The 21,869-nt window shown below is 32.4% G+C and overlaps 2 protein-coding genes and 1 pseudogene across 3 annotated transcripts; 1 reads left to right on the plus strand and 2 right to left on the minus strand.

The window, feature by feature from the left end:
• Positions 1-1,083: 1,083 nt before the first annotated feature.
• LOC120178884 (translin-associated protein X-like) lies at positions 1,084-3,998 on the minus strand. 2 transcript variants are annotated; one of them, XM_039184658.1, is made up of 8 exons: positions 3,859-3,998; positions 3,664-3,752; positions 3,041-3,120; positions 2,623-2,764; positions 2,388-2,537; positions 1,958-2,159; positions 1,608-1,710; positions 1,084-1,509 (listed from the first exon to the last, which is right to left on the minus strand). In XM_039184658.1, the coding sequence occupies exons 1-7, from the start codon at positions 3,959-3,961 to the stop codon at positions 1,610-1,612; spliced, it is 867 nt and encodes a 288-aa protein (XP_039040589.1). In that variant the 5' UTR covers positions 3,962-3,998; the 3' UTR covers positions 1,084-1,509; positions 1,608-1,609. The 2 variants fall into 2 exon arrangements, with proteins under 2 accessions (XP_039040589.1, XP_039040590.1); XM_039184659.1 differs by lacking the exon at positions 3,664-3,752 and having other exon boundaries at positions 3,859-3,877.
• Positions 3,999-6,732: 2,734 nt separating this feature from the next.
• On the minus strand, positions 6,733-18,017 carry LOC120178961 (annotated as a pseudogene).
• Positions 9,542-10,492, plus strand: LOC120178839. Its single transcript, XM_039184615.1, has 2 exons — positions 9,542-9,894; positions 10,272-10,492. Exons 1-2 carry the CDS (start codon positions 9,681-9,683, stop codon positions 10,370-10,372), a joined length of 315 nt encoding a protein of 104 aa, XP_039040546.1. The 5' UTR covers positions 9,542-9,680; the 3' UTR covers positions 10,373-10,492.
• Positions 18,018-21,869: the final 3,852 nt, after the last annotated feature.

The following is a 21,869-nucleotide window of genomic DNA, read 5'->3' on the forward strand; positions in this document are numbered from 1 at the left end:
CGAGGCTATTAAAAAAAGGGTAAAGTATACAAATGGTCCCCCAACTATAGGATACTGCATTATTGAGTCCATTGACTATTAAATGTTACAAAATGATCCATCGACTATTAAATGTTACAAAATGATCACTCGACTATTCATTATATTTCAAACTCGTCATTTTCCTTTAAAAAGTTAACGGTCATTTGAACTGAACGTTAACATGTTGACTGAGATATGATAGGAATTTGTGATTATGAGATCATATTTTATCATATATCAATCAATATGTCAACATACAACTCAAATTGTCGTTGAAATTTTAATGAAAAATGACGAGTTTGAAACATAATGAATAGTCGAGTGACCATTTTATAACTCTTAATAGTTAAGGGACTCAACAAAACAACTTCTTATAATTAAGGGACCATTTTGTAACATTTATTAATCAAGGGACTCAATAAAACATTATCCTATAGTCAAGGGATCGATTTTGTACTTTACCCTTAAAAATAACTAAATTATTTGGTATATGCTTAGATCCCGGTCAGACGTACATGTGGAGGGATGAGTTTTCAAATACATTCGCTTAATTAAGAATTTACATTTGTATATCCGCCATGTGAGGGAGGAATCAATGCATACATTTCAGTGACAAGATGCTCGTGAGCACATGATACTTCATAACTTAATTTAATTAGTAATTTCCCGTTGCCTTTTTTTCTTTCTTTCTTTTAACCTTATCCACTTCTAGTCCAATACCTTGTAGCCATGGTTTTCTTGACCATCTTATTCTTACACACGGCATTGAACTTGACATTTAATGGAGACCAAAAGCATGTTTTCCATATAGTATGACTCTAGGGAGGGGTTCAGGGCTATATCAGTATAGTTGGTAACCAGCAGACCCAACGGTGCTGACCAAGCCACTCCCAAAACTATATCAGATCCGTAATAGGGAAGAGCATAAAAGTCAATCGAGATTTTGGTGTCCTGGATACTACAATTTAGTATTTGCTAAGTGCTACTAATTAGAGAAAACTGAAGCTATGAGCAAGGAGAAAGCTTTATATACTTGGATAGGACTAGGAATATTGACTAGGCATAAACAGGATCAATCATTAAATAGGATGCTAATATGTTTAAAACATGCTCAACCCATGCAAACTGGATCCAAGTGTCAAACTGCGCCCATCTAAATGAGTTCATGAGTCAGACTCAGGACACCTTTAAAAGATTTCTAATTCTATGTTCCATTGTTAACTCCCCATCAACTAATATGGGCAAGAGAGAGAATTGTCATATGAAAGCTTCCAAATACAGTACCTTGATTCTTTCCCCTGTTATAACCATTTGCAGAGAGTATGCAAGGTAACTACATCAAGCTTTAACAAAGTGCACCAGAAACAAAGCCAGCAAAGTGTAAGCCTTAAAGGAACTTTCGGTTCGTAAAACTATCTCGGCAAACATTACGTGACGTACACCAAAACCTTTGTATCTCGAGAAGGAAACAACTCATCCAGCCAAGAACTGCAGGAAGGGAACTATATGAAGTTAATGGCATACCACGAATATACGATTAAAACAAAGAGAAGGAAAGAAGAGAGGCTAAGAAAAGCAGAAGTTACTTTCATAATTCTGCATCAGACACTCCCACTAAGAAAGAATTTGGATCACTGGACCCTAAAAGCGGAATGTACTCTGATCCTCTAACACGAACACTAAAGCACGCTGCATGCAAAAAGAACTTGTATAAGGGATCCAGCAAAAGAATTATAATGTGGATACAAGTTGGGCACGGAAATTGGATTGTCAAGTCTTTTAAGATCCTTAAGTATTTATAGCACATATAATAACAACAAAACCCTGGAATCATAGGCATCAGATATTCAATTCATTAGCTTAACAAAGAAATCTTTCATAATATACTACACGATGATTCTGACTTTAAGGGAAAGAATACCAGCACCAATATTACCATTCTCTATTTTCACTACACTTTGGAGCATTGTATCCATCTTTGTCTTCATGTCATAACTATCATCCATAAGTGGGACAACAAGAGTCAATTCCCTATAGATATCACGTACAAATTGGCATATTCTCGCAGAATATTCTACTTCGCCATCTGATATTCGACCAATCGCTAATCGCATCAGCTCTCCTGTCAAATCTGCAAGCTGTAAAGGAAGAGTCAACACCCTCCATTGTAATACATGTGAGAGTTTATGTGACTAGTTTGGTTTGGTTTGACAGACATTTATGTGTATGCATGATTGCATGTATGCTGGAAATAAGTAGATGTTATTTTTACAGAAGGATACAATGATATACGAAAATATTTGCATCAAATGCTTTAATCAACCTAAGCCTATAAAAATTAAATAGCACAAAATTCAGGCATCTACCCCCAAGAGATAGTCAAGGAGGTTAATTTGCAATGGCTCAAAAGATGGATCACTAAGTGGTAATAAACTAGCATTTATCTCATCAAGATTCAAGAGAGTTCCAGCTCGGCAGAATTTGAAGAATGTTGCAGCTTCAACATACTCTTGTACCTGCCAAGAGACGAGCATAATAAGTCAACTAAGTCATTTCTCTTTGGCACTATTGCACTAAAGTCTAAGAAGGAAAAGAGGCAACCCCCGGAGAGTATGCTCGCCGTAGCTTCCAAAAATCAGTCCCTTGCAACTCTTTCACCAGTCGAGAGATATGCAGATCTCTCACTGCAGCTAAATCCTTTTCTGCCTTTTCCAAAACTTCCTCTTTATTGTTTTTACTTATTCTGTCATCAAAGAATTGTTGTAGCTAGATAAGAAAGCATAAGTAAATCCACAGGAAAGTAACATATCGTATTAACTGACATAACAATTTATTTCTTGTGAACAAACAAAACCATATGGATAAAGAGAATAGATAGTAAATAACAGCAAGAGGAAAAATGTATTTGAATTGACTAATTGCAGTAAGAACCAGATGAACATACAACAGCCAAGAGAACAAAAAAAACTACCATATCATTGGAATCTTGAGAAATGAAAATCGGCAAACTGACCATTACCTGTGCACCTGAAATATGACCTTTTTACTATTCATAGTTACATCACGACTAGCTTTAACTATCCTTTCCCGTTTTTCATTCTACAAAAAAAAAAAAACGATTTGGGTTGATTAGTCATTACATATAAAATAATCTTCAACAATGAAGTAGACACATGCCAAAAAGACAATCCCATTATGGCTATGCAAGGTAACTTTACAGCTTATACATGTAATAAACTTTGAATATTTTGGAGAAGAAGATATCCCCATATTGCAAGTATACAACAAGAAAACAAGCTTCACTGCTAGAACAAACGATCTAGCACCCATTTTATACCTGTATTGGAACAAACAATTGTTATTTCCTACCAATTTGTCCCTGACGAAATGAGGGTATAAAGCATTAATGCTGATAGGTTTTTTTCCCCAACACAGCTCAAAACTGTGGTCTATAGGGTATATCTAATCTAAATCTTCTAGATCAAGATTTTCACCATTTTAACAACATCCTAAAGTTTCACAAAACCAGAATAGAGATAAAAAAAAAAGTTAATTTATGCGACCCAAGCTAAAAAATAGAGAAAGGATGCAAAATAAACTAGAAAATTGGTGAAAAAAACGAGAAATGAAAGGAAAATTTACAAGGGCATTAAGGTAATCAGCGTAGTTAGAAAAAGCGTCCTTGATGAAAGACTGTGTGCTCATTGTTCTAGCTCTTTTCGTGGACCTCTCTAACGCCAGAGAAACATCGGGTGGTTATTTCAAAAGGGTAAAAAGAATTACCCAGCAAATAAATGAAGGAAGATAGAAATTATAATAGTGACTAGAGGAATTTACCAGAACAAGCGAGGCGGTTGGATTTGAAATTAGAATTGTTGGCCATAATCAGCCAGGACAGTGATATCCTTCGAATTATTGCCGATGAAGAAGACAACAACATCTGTGTTCTATTGCCGCATTTACTTCTTGACTGCGCTCGGTTCCTTTTTTTTTCCAACAACTTTTTATTTTCTTTTTATTCTTATTTATTTTTGGCAAAAGAGTGCATCTCCATGTATTTTTCTAGGAAAAAAACAAAAACAATGTGACCTTCGATTTTTATTTTACTTAATACCCTTAAAAACGAATTAATTGTAGCTCTTTAATTAACGAATTCCATTATTAACAGTTACGATACTGATATAACATTTCACGATGTTGATGTGACAGTTCACGGTATTAATGTGATTGTGACAGATAAGTTAAATTGATTTTTTTAAATTTGAAGTCTAAATTGAATTTTTTAAAAGTTTGAAGGTTTATTTAATGTTTTAAAATATTATTATTTTAAATTTAAAATATAAAAAATAAATTAAATATAAAATATCATTAATTATTAAGATTATTTATTAAATAAATTTTATTAAAATATAAATATTAAAAATAATAAATACTTATTATAAAATTAAGAAAAATTAAACATAAGTAAAAAGTAAACAAATAAAATATCAAATATACAAGAATAAAGAATACATCATTTGAAAATAAGAGTAAAATCTCTATAATATTAAGGATAAAATGAGTTCTCACAATTATTTATGTTGCATTACAATTAATTCTCATCAAATCAAATTTATATTATTTTAATCATAAATTTATTAATTCATAAATATATATTTTTAATATCATAACATACTAATATTTAATCATAAATTTATTAATTCATAAATATATTTTTTAATATCATAACATACTAATACCAAAATTTTCTTTAGATATATCAAATTTTGCAACTAACTCTACAATATCTACACTCCATCATACTTCCTAACATTACTATGTGTTCCAAAATAATGACACTAATACCAACAATGATGAAAATAAAATTCTTAAGTGAAAGAATCAAATTTTAAGAGTGAACGAAGATATAAATCAATGGATTAAAGAGCTTAACATATATTTTAAATATTTTATTTTAAAATAAATCATATAAACCCCTGAACTTTTAAAAAATCAATTTGGTGCTCGAAATTGAAAAGAAACAATTTAGCTCATCAGTCACATCAACCTATGAAGTGCCACATAGACCTCCACACCGGCACCATGAAGTGCCACATCAACATCATAATAGTTAACGACGAAAACTTTTGGTCAAATAGTCACATTAGATTCTTTTACAAAGTTCGAGGGCCACGTTGAGTATAAAAAACATTCAAGGGCCACATTGCTTCTTTTATAAAAGTACATGGACCTTATGTACCCTTTTACCAATAATAAAAATATAAAAAGACAACAAGTAAACATTTTGATGCAAAAATATTTGTTATGGTGGCTAAAATGATTATTGTTAGGCTTACTATAAAGGGTAAACTACGCATTTATTACCTAAATTATTAGTTTTTGTTTGTTTTAATATCTAAACTTTTAATTTTTTTAAAACCATACCTAATGTTTAGTTTTAGTACCCCGCTGTTAAAAACTTAACACATTTAGTACTTAAACTATCAATTTTGATCCATTTTAGTTCCTAAACTTTCAATTTTTTTCAAAACTTAACGTTAGATTTTGAGCAGGGGTACTAAAATGAAACAAAAACGAAAATTTTTAACGGCAGAGTACTAAAATAAAAAAAAATAAACTTTAGGTATGGTTTTGAATAACTTGAAAGTTTATGTACTAAAATGGACCAAAACTAATAGTTTAGGTGCTAAATGTGTAATTTAACCTAATATAAAAAGTCTTCAAACTATAGGTGTTTAAAAAAATTTCGGTTAATCCAAGTGTTTAACGTTACAAATATTCTCATTTTAAGTGCCTAGAGCTCAACTGAGGTCAAAAAGTCCCTTAAGTGACATGTGTTGTATTCAAGCGATTTTGAATTTTAAAAAATTAAAAATATTAGTATATTTAAAAAACCCCCAATTTCTTTAAAATTAAAAAAAAGCCTCAAATTCCTAAAAATCCTAAAATCAACCTTAAAATCCCTAACCCTATACTTATCACCTCCCTTGCCACCACGGTTGCTTTCACCGATGTCGCCTTTGCCATCGAGATTGCCATCGTAGTCATCGTGTATCGTAATTTGCAATCGTTTGGTTCATAGGGTTTAGTGTCAGGTGGGGTTTTCAGGTGATTGTTCGTCGGGTAACTGATCATTAGGTGGAGGTGCGATCAACGTAGGCCGAGTCGATGACAACGGCAGTAAAAGCGATGGTCAATGTGGGTATAGCGATTGAAATTAGGGTTTTCAAAATTTTTGGTTTTTTAAGATTTTCGAAAATTTTGAGCTTTTAATAAAAAAATATTTTTTGAAGTTTTTTATTTTGAAGTTTTTTATTTTAAATAAAATTTTTAAAGTTGTGTAAAACTGAAACGTGCCACTTAACATAATATTTTAACGGTCATTATGATCGAGACATTTAGAATGGTAGCATTTGTAACGATAAACATCCAAATTGACTGAAAAAAAATAGATACCTAAATATGAAAAAGAGTATAGATTAGACTTTTTTTGGATTAAGCCTTATTGTTATTGTGTTTTTAGATGTTACTGCCAAAAATTGAGAGGTGCATCATATGAATGTTCATAATACTTTTCTTTTCTTCATGGTGATCTTCGTGAAGAGGTTCTTATTTGGATGCCAAGGACTGATTGGGTGTAATAAAAGAGCACAAGGGTGTAATAAAAGTAAAAAAAAAAAATTCTTGGTTTTAAGTATGTGGCAGTAGTGATCAGTGAGGAAATGGAGGCAGACATTCTTGTGGATTAGAATAGAAAAAATCTTCGTATCTAGGACGATCTGGAATTTCCTTTCTCTTATGGTTTTCCAACAAGATGCTGATGAGTTTTCTTCACCATCAATGCAAATTCATCCCAACTCAATGTTCCTTTGTAGTAGTCATTGATTAATGAAACTAGAATCTTTGCATCTAGAAGAACTGTTGTCTTGAATCCCATGTATCAAAAAAAAAACATTTGACAATGTTGTTATCTTGAAAATAAAATTATCGATGATAATATTTGAGGTTATGATGATTATAAACGAATCACCAGTGCTATTTTAGATGAAAAGTTGTATATGATAATTTTAGACAAAAAGATGAATCACTAAAAATGAAGAACCCTTAGCCCCATGAGAGAGAGAGTGGAAAAAGAAGAAAAGAAGAAGACCTCTTTAGTATTGTAAGAGAGTTTATATAAAAAAACCCTTCAATGTTGGTGTTAGGTTAGAGTTATAATAACTATTTATAAGGTGACAGGTTGAATGAATATTACCACGTGTAAACTTGACTATGGCAGATCATATAAACTTATCAAATATCATGTCATGATTGGGAGATACAAATCTCTGAAACATTTGATCAAGAGTTCTTTAGATATTTTTTAGAGATAAAGGAATTACAATGAAAACTTGATCTTGCTGAAGATAGCAACCTTCTGCAAATTTCAATTTCTTGTGTATTTTAGAATTTTTTTTTATATTGATTTGTTGAGTCTCCGGCTATCAAAAGTTACAAAATGATTCCTAATTATGGGATGTTGCTTTGTTGAGTCTCGACTATTAAAAGTTACAAAATAGTCATCCGGCTATTTATTATATTCCAATCTCATCCTTTTTTATTAAAACATTAACAACAGTCCGATCTAGATGTTAATATGTTGGTTGAGATATGATAGTCTTATGAGATTCTATGACAACTGTCGTCACTGTTTTTTGCTTGGGTGGGGGAAAACTAGTAAAACTTAGGGTTTTTCTTTGAAAATTTTTTGAAATGTGAGGAGTCGCCACCAATCATTTTAAGGTGCGATTTGAACACCATAAAAATCGGGTGATTTGAATAAAAATATTTTATTTTACCAAAATACCTAGTTTGGGGTCTACGAAAATCCAAAAAATCAGACTCGAGAGTCGGTTACGCGTGGGGAAGTGTTAGCACCCCCACAACACCCAAAAATTGGTACCTAGTTGATTACCCTAGATTGAAATTTGGAAATTTTGAGTCAGAAGTTTTATTTAATTTAGAAATCATTATTGATACAAAGTTGAAGAGGGTGCCTGTGTTTTAAAGCCAATAATATTCACCCTCTAGCATGTATATGAGAGATCAATTATTGTGCCCAACAACCAAACATTGCCTCGAGATTTAAAAAAATGAATGGGTTTCTAAAGGATGTTGACCAACTTCAGGAATCATCAGTGGTAACCCCATAGCATGATGGCGGGGATTATACTATTGATTCCCTGATAAGTCAACAATGCCTTGTGTTTGAAAAAGAAATACAATCAATCAACATGTTTAAGAACCTAATTATACTAAATGAGTTTATTAAAGGATTGCCTAACCTAAAGTGTCAAATTATGAAATTCAAGAACCCAATTGACTAATGAAGTCTCTAATATTAACCCTATTATTTTGTTAACCAATTATAAACCGGATAATGTATTTGAGCAATCGGGCATTTTCACGCAAAAGTCTAAATCGAATCACCCCCTAATTAAAGGACTAGACTGAAATTAAACCTAATGTTAAGGCTCTAATTAATCCTAATTTATTATGTCAATCAGAAAACCTAATTAATAGTTTAGGGACAAGAACATGAAAAAACTAAAGTCAAGAGATTAAATCTAAACTAAAGCTCTAATTAATAATCAGATTAATTATTTAATCGAAAAGTTTATTTGGATTCTCGAGCATGAAGGCAATGACCAAATTGAAAATTCCCCTATTTTAAAGGACTAAAATGTGAAGAATCTAAACACAAAGGATTGAACTTGAAACCTAGTTATTAACATGCTAATATTAGAATAAAAACTAAAATTTAAATTAATCAAGAAAATGTATCTTAACGGACATACCTAGAAAGAAATAGAAAAGAAATTTAGAATATTTACTAAAACAATTTAATTAAAATAAATAATTTGAATGAAAAGAATAGCTAAATTAAAAAAGATAAATAAAGTATCGAATGAATATAAAAAAATGTAAAAGCTTAAATTAAATAAATACATTCGAGTAACCAGAAAAAAAAATTAAAATGAGAAGTTAGAAAAATAAATTAGAGTAAGGACTACATTATATTAAAATGAAATGCAATGCCACAATTAAAATAAAATAAAACAATGGAAATGAGTAACCAATTAATAAATTAACAGAATTAACAGACTTAAAACAAAATAAATGAAAAGAATGAAAAATAGTGACTAAATTGAAATATTTAAAAAATTAAACACGCAATTGAAGAATTAAAACAAAGACCAATATGTAAAAATGCGTGAAATATAGGACCTGGAAAAAAATAAATCGAAAAGTTAATATTTAGAAATAAAAATGTAAAATAGCAAGATAAGGACATAAAATTTAAAATAAAAATGAAAAGATCGCATGATAGTGACCAAAATGAAAACTAGAGGAACTTGAGATGACTATGGAAGAGATTAGACCCTTCGGGTCCAAAACGCACGTATGGTCCAAAACTGCGTCGTTTGGTTCCGACTATATAAGCCCTTTTTATCCATTTTTTCCCACTTTTCCATTTCAACTCTCTCTCTCTCTCCTCCCAAATATATTATGCCTTCTCTCTTCATTCTCCAGAAGCTAGCGATGGATACCGTCGCACCGGTCATCGTCTCTGGTGACCGTTCGGGCCCAAAACAAACCGAGATGCTCGTCTTGAAGCCATGAATATAGATCGGGGCTTGGTTTTGCATGGTTCGACTCCTATCTCCACGAAAACGATCGACAATGTTTCGGCTCCCAACGCTTCGATATCATCCGGAAACTGTTGGATCTGGTCGATTTCGATGTATGTTGCTCTGGGGGCCTCAAAAAAGCTTCCGACCGTTCGGATTCACCAACAGAAGCTGCCAACTTCGACGAGGCTTAGGCCGAGAAGTGAAGCTACCCTCTTTCTCTCCTTTTTTCTTTTATTTTCTGTTTGGTTCTTTTTGCTAGTTTCGAATATGTATTTCTTTTGTGTGGACTATTTTGTTTCTTTTTATTTTTGAAAAGGAAGAAAAAATGATTGCTTGGTGATTGATTTGTGTTATTGATTGGTAAGAAATGAAAAGAAAAAAATGATCTATGTATTCTTTTGATTGATAAAAAATGGGGAGATATCCCTTTACATTGCTTGATTCGGGTGCTCTCAAATAGAGAAATATAGACCCATTTTTTACATATTTTCATAGAGGGTTCTATAGAACACCTCCAGGTTACAAGAAAAAAAAGAAAATCCTAGAACTCCCTCCATTCCTTGATTTTCTTTGCAGGTTATATGGAGAGTCTCCTTGGTGGTGGCGTGCAAAACAACATGAGTAGTAGGTTTCCAGGCATGTCAGGCTCCAGTGGAAACAGTGATGGCAGAAGATAATGTTGGCAGCAGTAATCAGGGCATTGAATGCCTCGGATATTCAGGGATTGCCATTTTTCTTTATTTTTTTCTCCTTTTTTATGATTTTTTTGGTAATAATAATAATAATATAACAATAAATATTTTTGGGATAAAAATTGTGATTACAATAATATATTAACATTCAACTCATGTCGTCAGCAATTTTTTAATTAAAAAATGACGAATTTGGAACATAATAAATATTTAGTATCATTTTATAACTTTTAATAGTTAGGAACTCAATAAGGCAACATCTTATAATCGGGGATTATTTTGTAATTTTTAATAATTGGAATACTCAACAAAGAAATATCCTAAAATCAGAGGACGATTTATATAATTTACGCTTAACACAATTGCAGAGTTGTAGTAAGTTTAGAGAGATTCTGTCATTGGGAGACTAGAATGATTACCTGCGATGGCCTTGGACGGCTTTGGCCATGTTTCCTCCGAAAGTGGCCTTTCAATCGCAACAATATAATCCAAAGCTGCCAGTTGATCCGCATGGTTTATGAAGGGCCTAAGCTCCCAGGGTTCCAATACCACCTCTTTTCTCACCTGCTTTCACTCGATAATAATTAAACCTTGCCATATTTAATTGACTCATAATTTTCTGGGTTTTTCAAGTCACCAGATTTGGATAAGCCTTTCTTAGTTTGGCCATTCTCTTGTCTTCATTGTAAATTTTTCCAGCAGCGATATAGATTGTCGTGTTTCTGTGAATACCTAATGCTTGCAATACAAGAGCAGTTTCTTCGGGAGCAGGGTATCAAATAGCATTCCGAAAACGCTATAGCGGCCGCGATATTGCGGTCGCGCCACCGTCCGGAACTGCTATACGTGGTTTTTGCGGTGGATCACGGATTCACACAGATCACGGTGGATTGCGCATGTAATTTAACGGGAAACGGACGATTGCGTCGATAACAGGACGCAATCACCGTTATTCAACCGTGATTCCAAGACAAATACAAAAATCAACGTTCATTGCAATCATCATATAGAAAACAAAAAAGAAAACTAAGAGAATATATTTTTTGCAACTTGTGAGCCCACAAGTATAGTGAAAAGTGAACTGAAAACTGAAAAGAAAGAAAAATTACTTACAAGTTACAACCAGGGTAGGGAGTGGGACAAAACAAAATAAGTTATTTAATCAACCGTGAACTCAAATACACACACATTACACATCTTACCAAAAACGAATCGAGAAGGGGAAGAGCCGGAAAAATAAAATTGTTCGTCAAGCTTCGCCGCCGGTGAAGGAGTAGATCAAGGCATCAAGCTTCTCGCTTCCATTTAAGAAGGTAATTTTTTTTTGCTGCTTAGTTTAGGAAGATTGAAGATGCAATCTTCACTAGGGGATTTGAGGTTTCGATTTCGAATATGAAAGAGTGAAATAGGTGGGGTGAAAACTGAAAAAAAATAATTGGGAATGATAATGGAAAGAAACAAAGAATATAGCTTTGACTTGAGAGAAGTGGGAACTGGGAGTGGGAAGAGCTGAGAAACTTCTGGGACATCTCTTGGAAGTTGAGATAGTTAATTTGTTTTTCTTGATAATAAGATAATATGTAATTTTTTTTACACATTTGATTAGACAAAAATCATCCAAATATCTAATAAAAAATGGACCCTAAAATTACTGAAAGATTCAATGCCTAATCACTACCCAACGGGCCTTAAAATTAGAATATATTAACTCTTAATGCTTGTATATTTTATAATTGAATCCAATAAGTTCTTCTTCCTTTTTAACCTTTTATATTATTTATTTTTTTAAGCTTTGAAATGACATATTAAGAATTTTTTTACTTTGTTCAAGCATATTTTGATAAATATATATATAATATAGATATATAATAAATTGTATAAAATTACAAAATATTAAATTTAAATTTTTTTTTTGGTAAATTAAAATTTATATTTAGATTTAGATATTCAATCCGAAAATTTAAATATTTGGTTTTTTAGATTAAGTACGGATCACGGTTTTAATAATCTAAATTTGAGAAATATATTATAAAAATACACATATATTAAAAAACAAAAATGTTGGTCTTCAGAATTCCATAGTTGCCTTTTATTATATAGTTTTGAAATTAAATTAAACAACTAACTCAATTCAATGAGTGTGAGTTATATTAAAAAAAGGAAAATATGTAAACTTATTTCATGTACCACCGAGGGAATTGCTTGCTATCTTACCGCCACTAACTTTATCTTCATTGAATATGTAAAAGCTATCAACATATGATAAGTGTTCAAAACTGTGCACATCGTGATATGATATACAATTTCTATATTAAAATATTATCTACACGTATTCATATTTAAATGCTATTGAATATAAAGAATAAATTTTTATTAGAAAATTACTTTTTATTTTCGATTAGTTAATAGAAGAGTATTTTTAAACTTCTAATATTGTCATATATTTTATTTAATTTCAGTTTAACTTATATTTTTGTTTACAAGCTAGGAAAATTATTTTTGTTTAACTTTACGTATATATTAATTTTAGTTTTTATTGAAATTGAAGCATGGCACCACGTATTGAAAAGTTCCCGACTAAAGGATTAGAAGGTGCACCGAGTAGAGATATAGGTTGGCACTTTGGAGATCCAATTCCAAATACGAAAGGAAATGTTGTATGTAAACTTTGTGGCAAAGTTGTGAAAGGAGGAATAACACGGTTTAAAGAGCACATTGCTCATAAAACCGGTGAAGTCGCACCATATCCTAATGTCACTGGTATGTGTATATGTGATACTGATATTTTATAATTTCTTTAGAAAAAATATACTTTATAATTATTTTTAAATATTAATAATAAATATTATACATTATTAATAGTGTGAATTATATTTATTTGATTACATGTATCATTAGAGAAAGCATGATGAAATTACTTAAAGAAGCCAAGGAAAAGAAAATGGACAAAAAAAAGGAGAACATATGATTTCTTATCACAATTAAGGGAAGAAGAGGATGAATTCGTAGATGATATTTCTGCTATGAGACAAGCCACTAAAGAAAGTATCCAATCCCAACACGAATGGCATAGAAGAGAAGAATTCAGACGAAGTACGGGTGGTTGGGATAACATTTATGAAGAAGGACGATTTTCTTCTATTGGATCACGTGGAAGATATCATGAAGAAAGATCTGAATTTAGTTTAAGGGGAACTATACCTAAATTGGTTAAGAGCAAAAGCTCAAGACAACCAAAGGTTAGCGAGTCTATTTTAAAGACATTGCGTAAAAAGATGGGTGAAGCGGTCTCGAAATTTATAATATACAATCTCCTTCCTTTTCGATTAGCAAGCTCGCCTTGGTTGTATAACTTAATTCAAGTATCAATGGAAGTTGGAAAAGGTATAAAGCTCCCAACACCTTGTAAGATTTCAGATGTGTATTTGACATCGAAGTATGAACAAGTTCGTGAATGGGTAAATGAACTGAAGACGCATTGGAAACAACTGGGTGCAACTCTGATGTGTGATGGTTGGACCAATAGTTTAAATCAAATGCACATCATCAACTTCCTTGTTTATTGTAGTAAAAGAACTTTATTTTGGAAATCTGTGGATGTCTCGAGCGTTCGTAGTAGAGATGTTGAATTCTACTATAATTTGTTAGACAAAATTGTTGAAGCAATTGGGGAAGAATACATTATCCAAATAGTGACCGATAATGAGGCAGCAATGAAAGCCGCTGGGAAAAGATTAATGTTGAAAAGAAACCATCTTTATTGGACCTCATGTGCAGCTCACTGCTTAGATTTATGTCTTGAGGATATTGGAAAAAAGTCTAGTGTAGCAAAAGTGTTAGAGGAAGCGAAAAAAGTGACATGTTTCATATATAATCACATTTGGACCATTGATTTGATGAAGAAATATACTCACGGTAAGCAAATTCTTCGCCCTGCTCTTACTCGATTCGCTACTCATTTCATACAACTTGAGGAGATAACAAGGCAAAAACAAGGTTTGAGAGAGATGTTTAAGTCAAAGGTCAGTATTTTATAATTAGTTAATACAGTTACTGATTACTCAAATATAACAATATTTAATTATTTTATTAGTTCTAATTTTTAAATAAGTTAAATTTTGTTATTGATTTTTTCATATTAAATATAGGAATTCATATAATCAAAATGGGGACAACAAAAATCAGGGCCTGCTTATGAAGCCAAAAAAATTGTTTTGGGAAAAGATTTTTGGAAAAAAGCCGTTGATATCATAAAAGTTTACGAACCCCTAGTTAAAGTGCTAAGGCTTGTTGACGGTGATGAAAAACCAACAATTGGTTTTATTTATGAGGCCATTGATAGAGCAAAACAAACAATTAAGGAAAATTATCGATATTCCATCGAGTATGAAAGAATTATTAACAATAGATGGAATTTTATGCATTCCGACTTGCATTCAGCTGTAAGAAAAATATATCATATCATTAAGAGTTATTTTTTATTTTAAGTTTATAATTTATATTATTATCATTTGAGCTAAATTATGATTAGGTTATTCCTCAATCCTCAATTTCAATTTGGGGTGGAGCATTCTGAGAATGTATTAGCAGAAACTTAGAAGGAAGATCAGTGATTGAAAGAGAACCTTTGATAATCAAATCAGAATGGTTAATCAGGTTAGATTCATTCAAGTAATTATTGTAACTTAATTAAATAATTTGAAATTGAATATTTTTCTTATTTTAACTTAAACTTTTATTTATGCAGTTGTTATTTCGAAGTCACGAGACATTTGGTACTCCACAGGCACAAAGAGCTCGGAATAAAATGAATCCAGGTAAATAGTTAATATATTATTTACTTATATTATTTAATTATATGTACATTTGATGTTAGTTTGAAATTTAAATAATATTATGCAGCTGAGTGGTGGATGATATATGGCACATGTACTCCTGAATTACAACGATTAGCAATTAAAGTGCTTAGTCAAACAACTTCTGCATCAAATTGTGAACGAAATTAGAGCACATTCAGCTATATTCACACCAAAGCAAGAAACAGATTGAAGTACAAAAAACTTGAGAAACTAGTGTTTACCTATTATAATATGAGACTTAAAATGAGGCATCAAAAAAGAATGAGCATTGATGATATAAACGCTAGTTACAATCCTATCAGCCTTGATAATATCTTTGAAAATGTTGATTCACTATCAGAATGGCTTCTAGAGAAAGAGAATCCATTATTAGATGGTGAAAATGCTGGTGTGTTGCCTGTGGATACCTCAGATGATGAAATGAATGTTGATGATCAATCTCAACAACAAAAGTTATCTCATTCAAGTTCTAGTGCAACATCAAGTCAAAGTGGTGATGGGCTCGATGGTGGTGGTTTAAGTCCAATTGATGACGATGATAGACAGAGTGGTGATGGAGCTGAATTTAGATCTTCTGATCGGTATGGAGAACAACATGTTTATACATGTAGTGGACATTTTCGTGCTTCATCTAGTAGAGAAAGAATTGATCCAAGAGCTCAATCAAAAGGAAAATGAAAAGACACCAGAAAACATACTTCTAAAGGTTCTTCTTCCGGCAGAAGATTGACTTCTAGTAACCCTAGGTATAGCAATTCAATCAGCACTCATGATTATCCACAGGGACAATATTCATATTTTCAACCTTCACATGGTTTTTATCCACCATTTCCTAATTGTGGTGTGCCATATCATCCTCAAATGTACCCTCCGCCACCAATGTATCACCCACCTCCACCTCACATGTATCCTCCTCCTCAAGTATATCCTCCTTCTCAATTATTTGAAAATCAAGGTGAAAAAGTTACATTTTTTTATATATTTTTGGACAAAGACCACAGAGATCAAGTGGAGATTACTCTCAAAGTGAAGGTGAAGGATATGATCTTCCTCATTATTCCACTAATTGGTGAAACTGCTACCACCCCATTTCTAAGGTATGTTTGACCTATCAAAAGAATCTATGTTTCTATGACATTTAATTAGTTATCATTTTTTGGATTTTTAATTTACATTGTTTGATTGGTTTTAGATTAAAAGAGAGACACCCATAATGAAGATTATTGAACATCTTGACATAGTTAGGTTGGTTGCACGAGATATGTGTTGTTTTAAGTATTGTACATCTTAACATAGTTATGTTACATGAGGTATGTGTTGTTTTAATTATTGTACATTGTACTTTTATGCTCTTGTTTTAATGAAGATTGTTTTCTTACTTTAATTATCGCATGAGATATGTGTTGTTCTTTTTGCTTACATTTGATATATATCTATATATATATATATATTCTATGAGTTTTTCAGTGAATGATAACTCTTTGATAAAATGGTAAATAATTTCTTATCTCTAGTATAGCAAAACTTATTTTATCCATTTTAATTTATTAGATTCATATGTTGATAGTATATTTCTTTTAAATAATAATGTATGCACAATGTCATCGTTAATTAATTATCTTATCCTATTATCAAATTTTTAAAGTCTTTATTGGTTAAACTATATTATATATATGTTAATTTCTCTTAGAAAACATTTTAAAAATCTTTATAAATGATTCTTTATAATTATAATTTTTATTATGTTTTAAGATAAATTGTGCAAAATTTAAACAAATTCACGACCGCGACAACCGTAGTGAACGTGATGGTATCCATTATGTCCGCAATCACGATAAACGTGACGCAACCGAAAACGTGACCGCGAACGCTATTTAAAACTCTGTTCGAGAGTTAAAGGGCAAGATCCATGCTTTCTCCTACACCTTGAATCTCTGTGTTTGTTCTTCCCTCTTTGTACGAGTGCCTGAAATCAGATTTAATTCTGTTTCGAACCTGAAAATCCAATAGATCAATCTAAATTTTCCTATACCATTTCAAAGACGGTTCTTACCTCATTTCCGTAACTTCTATAACCTCTTGTGTGGTTAAACCTTCAACGCAACCGGTAAATGCCACCATGTCCATTTCATATATAAGATGAAGAACCAAGAAGGGGCCCTTTTGTCTCAACAGCTAACGATTCGTCTACCTGTTTGTTCAATTGCCTCAGTGAATCTCAATGCTTCGTAGTTCACTCTACACCGAAGCTTTTGGACCTCATCGGGTAACCCATTGTTGGCTAGCCTAGCGTCTGTCAAAGTGACGCAAAACCCCACGCTGTTTTATGCGAGGATCTGTGGAGAAACAAAATTCAATAATCTGATAAAAAAAACGTCGATACAAAGAACGAAGAGGAGCTGGGAAATTACTTACCCTGTCGTGGTAATATTTCAATCTAGCGAAACTTGTGGGAACCATTGAATAAAGCGCTCTTCTTGCTTCTTCAGCTCCTGAGGAAGCTTCTTGTATTGGACTTCATCTTTAGAGATGTTATTAAATGGTTGCGATCAAATATATCTGCAAATGTGCTGCCATGAATAATCAACAATGGAGATGATTAAACTTAGCCATACTCGGGATTTTACACACACTACGAAATACCCAAGAAGAATTGCTGTAAAACTTCATAGGTTGATTATTAGATCCATTTTTCATCGACGAAATACCCAAGCGGTCTTCGTCGACTCCAGGAGAACCTCCTTGAAGGACCTGGAATCTCTCACTGCCATATTGGTGGTATGATTTTCATTCCGCGTTAGAAACAGCCAAAGCGTTACCTCTTTCATGGAACACCTTGACTTGGAACCTATCCATTAATCAACCATTTCCTTTTGCAACCGCAAATTGTGCTTCTTGCTATCTGTTGAACCGGACGAACGCGAAGGTAGTCTTTTTTATAAATTTTTTTTTGGCTATTATGAGTAGGGATGGTAAACGTGTATAATTTTGTAGATTCCGTACCGTATCCGTTTCAATTGGGGCAGGAATGGATATAATTTTAGTGGGTAGTGGGTGGGTGTGGATTTAAAAAGCGGTACTCGTTGCGGGTAGTAGACGGGCGATGAGTTTGAGACTTTACCCGCCCCGCATCCGCCCGCCCGTATCTACCCACCTACTAAATACCTATTAAATTTTGGACCATTATGAATTTATGTATAATTTTATAGACTAATTTATAAATCTTAATATTGTATAAGATATAACTTACGATCTAACCAAATATTATTATGTTTTTTAATGGACGTGCTTGTTTTATATTTGTTGCTTATGTATAACTTAAGGTTGTTGTCAGTTATGTCTAGTCGGGTACATCTCCAGTTGGGTAGTGGGTGTGGGATGAATTTGAGAATCTACCTACGTAGGCGGGTGTGGATTTAAAAAATTTTACCTATCATGGATTTAAGAATCTACCTACGTGGACGGGTATAGAGATAAGGGAGAGGGTATTCGCACCTGACCATCTGTTTACCTGTTTACCATCCTTAATTATGCGTAATAAAGACTCGAACCGCCCGTACACCTAAAATGCTTCTTTCAACGTGGTGGAATTAATTCTCTTGCTCACGTTATCCAAAAAAAAAAACTATGAAACCTAATTGACCGCGCAGAACAAATTGGGGGTGAAAATTAAAAAATATATATATAATTTTTTTTTAAACTCATCATATTGAGGTGATAAATTCTAAAAGAATATAATTTTTTACTAAAATTTATCACATCAAAGTGATAAGTTCCAGTAATTAAAAATATTTTAATAGAAATCGTCATGTTCATGTGACGAGTTATAAGCCACGGTATCAAATGACTTAATTTCTAAAATAAAATATCTGATGCTGGTATCAAGTTGATTTTACCATATTTGTATCTACTAAGTTCTATCAATTAAAGTGATAATTATCATATTATAAATGTAAGTCGAATAGCCCAATCTAAAATTTCCTTATAATTATTTGGATAAAGAAATATTCATAAACAGAAACAAAGGAAGTTTTTTCCTAATGACAAAAAAAAAACATTAGTACTACAAGTTCTGATCCTTAAACTATCTTGTTGTTGTATATTGTGAGGCTTCATGGACCAAGCGGCAACGACTTATTATGTATGGGAGTAGTCTTCTTACATTGACATAATCCATCAGAAATTTTCTCCTTCCCCCATCTTGTCTTCTTCTCTCTTCCTGCTTTTCTTTCTCTGTATGTAGGAACCATTCTTGTCTTCTTCCTCTCTCCGCTTTTCTTTCTCTGTATGTAGGAACGGAAATATTTTATGTTAGAAGGAATCAAATTTTAAAATTTTAGGGGATGCGGGCCTATAAAATTTTAGGGTCATAGAATAGATTATGAATAAAATATATATAAAGAATATGAAAATTTTGAAATTTGAAATTTTAGGATGGACGAGTGCCCGTTTGCTCTCCTTCAGTCCATCCTACTTGCATGCGTTGAACCCAGATTTTGTTCAGCACAAAAGATAAAACAAAGGACTTGAAAACGCGATTTGTCATGTTATTTTATCTTTATTTCACCTGAAACATGTTCCTGTTCTTGGTGCTTGGTATAGAAAGTGAGCTACAGCTACATTTCCTTTTAACTGGTGAAGCAGAAATTGCAGATTAGTCAAGAAGGAGATTGTAATTTGATTACGAGATGAATATGTTTATCTAGATGGATTTACTGGATTCTTGGGCGAATCTAAGCTTCCTTGGAAGTAGTGTTTGGAGAAATCTGAACTCTTTTGCAGCTCATAAGTGAGAACACGTTGTTAGATAATGAGGAAGTGATTAGGAACATAAACCTTTGTGTTTTACCTTGTTCATTTGATGATTGCAGGTGGATTTGCAATGAAAAAAAAGCTGAAATAAAGCACAGTAATGAGATTCCTCTCAGCTCCATATCAGTTTCTCTCAAGATTTTTCCTTTTTAACATTGAGCGCAGCTTTCTAATTTTCTGACCATGGAGTTGATTTTATATAGAGAGAAACCCCATTTACAAAGAGGAAAGAGAAAGAGAAGAAGAAGAAACATAAACCTTTGTGTTTTACCTTGTTCATTTGATGATTGCAGGTGGATTTGCAATGAAAAAAAAGCTGAAATAAAGCACAGTAATGAAGATTCCTCTCAGCTCCATATCAGTTTTCTCTCAAGATTTTTCCTTTTTAACATTGAGCGCAGCTTTCTAATTTTCTGACCATGGAGTTGATTTTATATAGAAGAGAAACCCCATTTACAAAGAGGAAAGAGAAGAAGAAGAAGAAGAGCAGACACGAAGCACAAAAAATGCAGAGGTCCAAAACACGTAATTACAAGCGAAAAAATCATAAATATTTACTTGCTTTTTAAGAGGCTTCACACATGATACAGGTCGTTTGATTACTAATTAAAACATTATTTAATTAATTACTTTAATAATCACCTTAAATCGATGTCAATACCAAATATTTCCCTTTGTTTTATCACCTAAATCGTGCCATCTGACGTGCAACATACTCAAAAGTTTCATCTTTCTAGGACGGTCGAATCATACTCAAGAGAGCGTTGAACCATATTCAAGAACTTCACCATCTTTTCAAGACCGTTGAACCATCTACCCATCATTCATTCAAGTTCCAAATACAATTGAAACTCCTTCACCATCCACGACTAAACCAATCAAAACTCGAGCCATCATCAACAATCTCATTCGATCATCGTCCACAGTCATAATCATCAATAATAGTAGATAATAAATAACAACAAAAACAAGTAAAGAAATAAAGAAAAAATAAAAGAAGGAAAACTACCCATCTCAATCTTGGTGAGTTTTTGATGATGATACGATAGTCGGTTAATCCCAATAGCAAAAAGGTCTTGCTCGACCAACATATTAACATGGTACAATTTCAAGCTAATTCAATGATTGATTGTTGGATATCAAAAAGTTTTAGCTTTTAGTTTCACTTGAGATTTGAGGAGATTGAAACATTTTTCAACAAGTTTGAATCAAAAGAAATAAAGAATAGAAAATGAGGAATAATTCGATGATCTTTTTTTTTATTGGAGAAGCTACCAAACGACTACAAAAGGATCTGACGATGAGGTTTCAATTGGCCTTGGACAAATCTAAACAGAGAAAAAGAAGAGATGTAGTGACGACGTTCATTGAAAGAACGTCAGACGGTGATGACATAGGTGATCTTAGCGATGGCTGTGTGCAAGCTAAGGATATTTTTATGAAAAAATGAAATAAGAAAAATAGACTTCAACGTGTCACATTACCTTTTCTTAACAACAACGGAAGGATGTGATCACAGTAATAGCAAATTAAAAGTTCAATGATTGTATTATAAGTTTTAAACGTTTTGTGACTAAAATACTAACACCGTAGAAGTTTAGGTATTCACTTATATAATTTACCCTATAATGTAATCTAATCTAATCTAAAAAGTATTTTGCTAACAAATATTTTAAAACGGTAATTATTACCAAGTGCCTTGTTAAAAACCTCTCTAATCCTAGTGGAGGAAAAATAGTACACGTAATAACAATACAACAAGGACACCAAAAGTACCAAACAAGCAACGCCACAAATCTTCACCGCTCAGG

The sequence above is a fragment of the Hibiscus syriacus genome, unplaced genomic scaffold (assembly GCF_006381635.1).
Source record: "Hibiscus syriacus cultivar Baekdansim isolate YM2019G1 unplaced genomic scaffold, ASM638163v2 tig00112383_pilon, whole genome shotgun sequence".
NCBI classification, from domain to species: domain Eukaryota; kingdom Viridiplantae; phylum Streptophyta; class Magnoliopsida; order Malvales; family Malvaceae; genus Hibiscus; species Hibiscus syriacus.

Bases quoted from the DNA above. Each gene is read 5' to 3' on its own strand.
- LOC120178884 (XM_039184658.1), bottom strand. From the start codon at position 3,961: ATGTTGTTGTCTTCTTCATCGGCAATAATTCGAAGGATATCACTGTCC. The intron at 2,765-3,040 runs GTAATGGTCAGT...CTTTGATGACAG, and splicing joins GTCATATTTCAGGTGCACAG to AATAAGTAAAAACAATAAAG. The intron at 2,160-2,387 runs GTAGATGCCTGA...CTTCCTTTACAG, and splicing joins TCCTTGACTATCTCTTGGGG to CTTGCAGATTTGACAGGAGA.
- LOC120178839 (XM_039184615.1), top strand. From the start codon at position 9,681: ATGAATATAGATCGGGGCTTGGTTTTGCATGGTTCGACTCCTATCTCC. The intron at 9,895-10,271 runs GTGAAGCTACCC...TTTTCTTTGCAG, and splicing joins GACGAGGCTTAGGCCGAGAA to GTTATATGGAGAGTCTCCTT.